The 8431-nt window shown below is 39.0% G+C and overlaps 1 protein-coding gene across 1 annotated transcript in view; it reads right to left on the bottom strand.

Moving 5' to 3' along the window:
- Nucleotides 1-8431, bottom strand: part of LOC102206599 (attractin-like protein 1) — a 316533-nt gene that overhangs the window by 178518 nt on the left and 129584 nt on the right. Inside the window, exon 23 of the mRNA XM_013912991.1 lies at nucleotides 2837-2889. Within this exon, the coding sequence (XP_013768445.1) occupies nucleotides 2837-2889 (53 nt within the window). The remainder of the gene's footprint in view (nucleotides 1-2836; nucleotides 2890-8431) is intronic.

The following is an 8431-nucleotide window of genomic DNA, read 5'->3' as shown; positions in this document are numbered from 1 at the left end:
TTTTTCCTATTTAAAATCCTCAAAAAAGCTACTGAATGTACCTTCAAAGCAAACTGCCCTCTTTCCAGGCAAAAATAACTGCGGTGTGATCAAACTGTTTAACAATAAATAATTATTTTCCAAAATCTTGTTTCTTTAACTGACTGTTGCCTTTCCTTGAAGGGCACAATGGTGCAAACCGCTCAGTCAAAACATATCAAGATAAAAGTTTTCCAGCAGCAAAGGTGAGAGTATGCCGCTATCCTTTCTTCAACAGACCTTGTTTTGCGATCAAAGGCATTTCTGATGTTACAAGTGCAATTGATGGCATGACTCTTCTGATTGCTGTATCCTTTCAAGCCTCCCTCATTGAAACAATGATAGCCTCACTCAAACTAGAGGGTTATTGACATTGACAGGACTTGAACTTGATTGTAGTGTGTTATAATATAAGAAGCGATGATGGCAATTCATAGACTGAACGCGTGTATGTATTTATGCACAAGTGGCTGCGAGAGAGACAGAGAAGATGCAGACTGAGTGAGATTGGTTGTGTGCCACAAAACATCTGTTTTGTCTGCAGCATTCCTCCTTCGTTTGCCCTTTGAAAGGAAAACCAGCAATTTGTTGCAAATGAGATAAGTCAATGTGATCCTTGCTAGCATCTGGAAGCAGGAAAACAAAGTTGTGGAGCGGAACAAAACTTTGTTTCTTTATCCATTTCAAAAGTAGGAAAATATTTGCAACCAACTGTTACACAAAGATGGTGTTCGCTGTTTCTTTTTCAAAACTTCAATATATGAGTCCAACTACTGAGAGATGGTTATGGCATATTTCTACATTTGCCTCAGACATGCAGTAGATATGACGCTTTTGTGGTCAAGCAAATAAATAACAATACCTGGACCGTCTCTAAGAATCAAAAGTGAGGCACATATTGGTGTTAAAATTGGATCTGACTCTTATTTTATGAGAAAACCTTCAGGTTCGTACCATGTTTTTGCTCACGAGAGGGCAAAACAACACAGTGATGCAGTTATTTCAATACTAACATCTACCAAAATGTTTACTACCAACTAAGAATGTCCATTTTGAGCCAAAAGTACTGGATAGACACATATTCGCTGGAAAATATTTAACTACTCTTTGAAAATCAATCACCCCACTAGACTCTCAAATGAATGTATAGTTGTGGTAAACCTACTACATGACATGCTAGGAAGAGGAAGGAAGTGTGATTCTCTGTCAGGGCCAGAAATTTGATTTGAAAATTCAATTTTAAGGGACATAACCAAAGCTTCATTTGCATTTTACCTAAATAGGGTCATGTTTTCTTGAAGAGATTCATCTTTTTTTGACTGCTCTGCTCCGTTTAGAGGTCATAGTGGAGTTTAGAGGCAGCCTGTTTATAGCAGGTCTCACTATTATCCTATAAACCTTGCCCTTCACTCTTGCTGCTGTGCTTCTGTCACAAATCACCCCTGATACTTGTCTCCACCCATTCCACCCTGTCTGCACTCTTTGAATAGTTGTAGCCACATATTTAAATTCATCTACTTTTACTCATCCTCCCAGCCTGTTAGACCTGTCCTCCTCTCATTTCCACATGTATTCTCTCTTGCTTCTATTCTCTCCAGTTCATACCTCCATCGTTCCAGGCTCACTTTCACATGCTCCCAGCTCTCACTACAGCTCACAACATCATCTGAATCATAGTCCACGAGAGCCCTTCCAGGCCTTTCTGTCAACCTGTCCATCATCATTTCCATCATTTTTTATTTATTTATTTGTTTATTTTTGCTCTCTTGGCTCTTCGCACTTTTCTCTTTCTCCCTCTCCCTTATCTTTCCTGCTTGGTTTCTGATGTCTTTTGCATAGTCTCGCTTATTCTCTAACCCTCAAAGAGTTTCTCAGTCTTGTTCTCTAAAACCTAAAGAATTATGGATTTGATCAACTGGTCCCGTAACGGAATTGACACCTTCCTGGGCTTGGGAGAGCCCGATTGTCCTGCGGAGACGTTTGCTGCCGGATACGCAATGGTCGGTTGCGTTGTGTGTCTGCCGACACTCTCGATGGAGGACATTGAACGACATCTACCAATCTTTTTTCTCCTCATCTTTCCTCATGTTGTGCATTTTCCATTGTTATACCTCTCTGACCTGTCTTCCCCATGTGATGTTTGTGTAATGTATGCATGGTAAGATGGCGCTGGCACGGCTGGCAGCCTTAACCCAATTTCGCTCTGGATGAATAAAGTATTATCAGTCTATCAGTCACTGCAAACAAGAAGATTCTCAGGGCAGATCGTGATGTAAACCCAGCCTGTGGCTGTGGTTCATCAACTGCATCCCTCTGTAGTTACTACAGCTCTGTTTTCTCAAAGAGATTAAATCAGTTAACATTCTAGATACAACCGGTAAACAACAATGCAAATTTGTATTCAAGTTACAATCAATTTTTCACCAAAATGCTATGAAATGTACTTAATGACACTTCTAAGCTGTACTGAAAGTCACCCTTTGGCATAGCTACAGTATGTGTGATTAATAAAGCTTATCACTAATTTCCACATTTGGCCAACTGAAGTGTATGTCCATTGCAGTAAGTTTCAACAAAGTTCAAATAAAGCAAGTTTCTTTTACTTTATTAAATTAAGTAATTACTTAAGATTATTACTCTGTGGTCACGTAAAATAATGAAAACTAACAGGGTTTGTGTCCGCTTCCTGGACGCTTTCCTTTCTTTTTGTAGACACAAAATGAAACGAAACATGCACACAGACTGACATATTAATCAAGGTAAGAATGGATGTGCGCAGGCGAGGGAGACTCAGGTGTATTGGTGGCGGGATACTTACAATAACAGGTTCCTCGAAGGGGGTTACCAAGGTAACGGTTCTCTGAGTCACATCTGCAACAACACAGAAAAAGAGACCGGTACAAAGAAAAGAATAAGTGAGACAAAGAATAATAGCATCTGCATTCAACGCAGCTTGAGTTTGCATGGAGTTTTTGTCTTAAAGTGTGTGTGTGTGTGTGTGTGTGTCGTCGTCTTCTGCCAGCTTTTTGTGAGGCCAATTCCCCCGATAATTCTCTCTAATCAGTTGCATGCTCTCTATTTCCCAGAGCCTCACAGACTCACGCATACAAGCAGGCATGCATAATTACCAAAAATAAAACCTCAAACTATAACGCTGATGAGAAAGACAGTTTCTTCAAAAGTCTTCAATGTCTCCACATCCTAAAGAATTTCATGCACATGCACGAGAAACAGTGGGTCACCAGGTTAGATTTCTGAACAAACTGAACAAATGTGGCGGATTTGTATGCAAATAGAGGCCCAGCTCGATCCAAGTCCAAAGGAAACTGCTCAAGGTGTCCTTTTGGCTTCACTTCCATGATATAAAAAAGCTGTTTTGGCAACCTTAACAGTAAATCAGACACAAAGCCACAAACAGGGCACAAACTGTGCCTCCCTCATAAGCCGAAGAGCTAAACAGAGGCTCTTACCACATTTGACAAATCTGCACTATTAGATGCCCTGGGATGAGAACACACTGGAAATCCATACAAAAACACATCACTTGAAAAGACAACGTTGAAAAGCAACTGCTGCGCTCAGATCTATAGCTGGGACAATAGCGTAGCTGTTCTCGATCACGCTTTAGAGTACCACGTCAGCTCAAACAACTGTTCGGGTTTGGCTGGGGTGGAAAACTTTGGAACAACCTTGTTTATCTTTTGTGTTTTTGCATTTAACGATTACCTAGATAAGACAGGATGTTAACTGGTCAGACAGACTGGCCAGCTACAGCCTGTAAAGTGGAATCAGTTCAGCATTATCCATTATAGAGAAAAAGAATGCTTCTGGATAAGAAAGTAAACCGTCCAGGTCAGTCAGAGTGGTTTGCGACAGGTAGCTCAAGTACATCACACTACACATAGCACATATTATCATTTGGACGGATATAAATACTAATTATTTGAGTATCACTCAGAGAAGGTGCCCGTGGACCAATAAACTTTCACAGACAGAATGATAGCAAGTTGTGGTAATTATGGCAAATGTAAATTCTGCTACAATGGTTGTGACGGATTAGTAATGACAGATTAATCTATCAAAAACTGACCAGAGGATGAACTTCTTCAATTATAATAAATATAAAATTCACAAGACTTGTAGAAGAGCTCAGACAAAACATTAGGCAAGCAACAGACACTGACAGTGTTTTGCTATCTTTCAAGACTGATATTGAAGTAGACAGACTTTTAAAAGCACATTGCTTTACGGTAAATACTACCTCTTTCAAATGTGACTCAAAGGTTCGATCTGTACTCTTCTAGGTCACTCAGATTGAAATTTCTGTCTTGGATTGTCTGGGCTGACTCTAATCAAGGTCCCTGAGTGGAAAGCAAAGAAGGAAACATATTCGTCATATTTTTGACAATGGCAAGAGACAAACACCCTGACATTTCACTTTTCAAACAACAGCCGCTGTCATTGTGGACATATTTTCCAAAAAGCATTGTGACACAAATTGTTTATCAGGGTCTGTGTTTCACTCTTTATCTGGACTTCATTTTGACATTTAGGCGGATTCACTGTGACCAAAAAGACTTTTAACATGTTTTTAAAATGCATGCATCATCTGTTGATGGGCGGTAATTGGCTGTTGCTGACCTTTAGGTCCACAAAAAGTCCCTAAAAACTAAGATGAGCTCTTGCAACAAATATCTGTAAAAAAAAAATAAAAATCAAACATAAACAGGGAATTAATGTATGTTTTAAGTTCGTAAGTAGAAGTAATAGAAGAAAAATGTCAGAGTTACAGGTTTTATTCTGTTATCATCAGGAAATGATGTGCATACTTTTAAAGCCATTAAAGTGCCAAGATGGATGATGTGTACCTGAAGCAGCTTAGGCCACAGATAAGTAAATTATTGCCTGGCAGAACAGAACAAAAGCTACAGTTATTAAACTTCCAGTGCAGGCTCAGTGGAAAAGGAACCGTAAAAAATGTGATAAGAGCAAATATAATTGTTATTATAATGCCAAGGCTTTCAAGGCTCTTTGCATCACCGTGAGGGAGTGAAAAATCTCTTTTGTGTCAGTGGGTGAGTGGCTCTATAGGACATTCATTTGGAAGACTTTAAAATGAAAAACAATAAGGTGTTTACTGATATTGCAATGACTTGATGAATCCTGTATTTTGACCAGAGAGAGCGAGAAAGCAAACCAGCTGCTATCAAATGCAGCTTATTGACAAGCTTTGCCAAATATGGTCAATGAATCATCCAAAGAGCTCCACAGAACAATGACTGATTCATAGTGCAACAGATTAAGGAGGGAGGGTTCAACAACACAGACAGTTAGTGGGAAGAAAATAGAGCCTAAAAAGAACATTCAAGAGTACAATGGGCGAGGGGGGGGCTACATGAACAAGAAGGCGAGAGCAGGTCGAGTTTACAGCTGGTCTTTATGAATTCTTCTGTAGCGCTGCAGCAGGTCACAGAGCTATGCTGGATGCTGAATATTTCATTCTTCTATAAAGCCTGGCCAAGGACGTGGCCTTAAACCATAGCAGCTTCACGGAGCTTTTATCCTGAATCAGGAGTTTAGGACAACAATAAAACAAGAAACAGCAACAAGATTCTTCTCTAATAAATTAGAGGAAAAGCCCTCTCAGACTTTAAACAGATAAACAATGGTTCCCAAGTACCCATGAAATAGTATGGATTCAAACGGTACTTTTCAAAAAGCAACTTGGTGTCAGTTGTTCCAATTAGGAGACGAGTAGAGTGGGCTGTAGATGTGCCCTGCCTATAAATAAAGGCATACAAATCCCGGTTACAGCTCCGCTCATTAAAAACTGATTGGTGTGAACCATGTCTCGATCACAAAAACCTTCACAGGACCTTACAAGAAGCAATTTAAAGATGTATGAAGCTGGAAAAGACCCAAAAAGCATTTCTAAAAACTATATATTGTCTATAATTGAAGTAAATACAGGACAGCTGCAATCTTTAGGAGAAGGCATGATGTACACAATATACAATCCTTGAAAAGGTGAAGATGAAATAAAGTAACAACAAAACCTGCACCTGTAGACATTTGTATAACTTGGTAAAAATCACACTGAAAAAGAATTCTACCCAGGACACGGAAGGAAACAGAAGAAATGACTGCTTAAAAAATTAATCCATTACTTAAATCAGATCTCAAGTTTGTGAAGCACCACTTGGATGTTCCACAACACCACAATGTGCTGTATAAACAACACTCGTTTGGAGAAAAAGGCATGGCACACCAATGCCAGGAACTGAGCCAAACTGAAGCATGGTGGAGGTAGCATTATGATTTGGGACCATGTTGGAAAATTTGTAAGAGAACAATAAATTCATAATTTTAAGAAACAATATCAGAGCAGGAGTCCAAGACCTAATGTTAAGGACAGCCTGAGTGGTGCAACAAGATGGATAACCAAGAAAATCTGGATTTGTTGAACCTGCTTCACAGTACCGCCCTCTGTATTATTTGTTCAAAACCACTTAAATGAGCAAGACTCTATTACATATAGACCACCAGATATGATGTGGATGGAGAAAAAAAAACATAAGAATCAAATACACCCCCCACCCAGTCTCTGAGACTAGAAGCCAAAGCAAAGTGGAGCACAAGGAAGGTGAAGTGCCCTTCTTAAAAGGAGAACTGAAGCTTAAGAGAGGATGAAAGAGGCTTATTAAAAAGTGTTGAATCCAGAGAAGAGACTTGGTAAATGGAGCTGCGTCATTTCAAGAGGACTCTGTGACTTTAAAAGCTTTGGAGTCGCTCCCAGCCAACTGCCACAAAGGAATGAATATAGTAAGCCTATTTCAGCACAAGGAGATTTACTGTGATAAACACAATCTCATAAATTGCCTTGGGCCTTTATCTGAAGCCAAATATGATTTTAAAAGTACTTTCACTCATTTTAATCATAGTTTTCTTCTTTTAAGCTGTGGTTATATTTCCAAATATTTTAAATTTTGCTTCTCTACCCACAACGTAGGTTAGAGATTCATTCCAACTACTTACAATAGCTGCTCTGAAGAATATGTCAGCTGGTACAAGAAGCATGAACCTGCCCTACTCTGCCTTCTTACAAAATTTACTCTTGGATTTAACCACCGTTATTTCATGATGTGGCACTGTGTTCACTCTGCACTCACTTTTTATCAAACAAATGCTCTGCAAGGCCGGACACAGCGGAGGCCAAAATGGAGAGAGCTTTCCTTTTAGACGAGGCTGTTTTGTGCCGTTCTCGCCTCACAAAATAAAGTTGTGAGTGACTGGTCCTTTAATACTGAAAGCACTTTTGTCCTATTTTTTTGTATTTTCAATTCAAGCAGAACATTTCTGCAGCAAAGTGGAAAAAAATGGTCATCTTTACATGCATGTTTTTGAAAAAACACAAATGCAAACAGATTTTATGGTTTTGTGAGCGAGTTTGGATTCATTTTAATTAGCGGTGTTGTCATTCTGGGTGCAGTTCCGAGTTAGTTACGAACAGAAATCATGCAATTAAATTAGTCATTAATCTAATTGTTGATCAAAAAAAAAGGGGCACCTATAAAAATAGTATTTTCAAAACATATATTCTGTTGCTCTGGATCTTTTTGCAGCGCAGGAATATCGTCTTTTGGGACAAATTCAAGTGCGACCCCAATTATAGATAGGATGGCTTTGAAGTAGCTGTCTCTACTTGTAGGCTGCATTTGGTGATATGAGCTCAGATTTTTAACGTTGTTTCTTCTAAAAAGTTTGTCACCAGCAGCATATGGACAGAAACATGTCTTGTGGAGGACTTTCCTGCTTCATCTCCTCTATTCAAAACATGAATACTACTTTCATATATTTTAAAAAAAGTTATATTATTACATTTGTAAAAAGGGGAAGGATTGTTGCTAATAATCTTGAATAAAAAAAATACACAGTCTCCAAAAGTTGATTTTGTTCTTCTGGACGTAGCGTTTTCAGTGGGAGAAACGCTTCGTCACTCATCCAAGTGACTTCTTCAGTCTCAGCTGACTGCAGGTTTCCCCAATCTTATAAACAATCTTATAAACATTACACACTTAGCAAATTTGCTGAAGCAGCAATCAATAATGATTTTTTTAAACATGCATATATACTGAATGTTGTAACTCTTACACGCAAGAAGTTGAAAGACTTGCAAGAGGGTTAGTTTATGGGCAGAGGACGTGTTTTTCTTTTTTCTTTTTCTTTTTTTTTACTCTTCAAGGGACCATAAAGTCCTGGATGCAAAGCTCCCACAAAAAGGGGACAGGCACTTAAGCTGCTTAAAACAACCATAATGGGAACAAGATAGGGGCCACACGAGACTGGAGAGCCTCATCACTTAAAACAAATGGTGACTCAGCTACACAACACACACACACACACACACACACAC

Source organism: Pundamilia nyererei, unplaced genomic scaffold, assembly GCF_000239375.1.
Source record: "Pundamilia nyererei isolate P.nyererei 1_Seehausen unplaced genomic scaffold, PunNye1.0 scaffold00111, whole genome shotgun sequence".
Taxonomy (NCBI): Eukaryota; Metazoa; Chordata; class Actinopteri; order Cichliformes; family Cichlidae; genus Pundamilia; species Pundamilia nyererei.
Note: the sequence above shows the minus strand (reverse complement) of the source record. Positions and strands in the feature narration are given on the sequence as shown.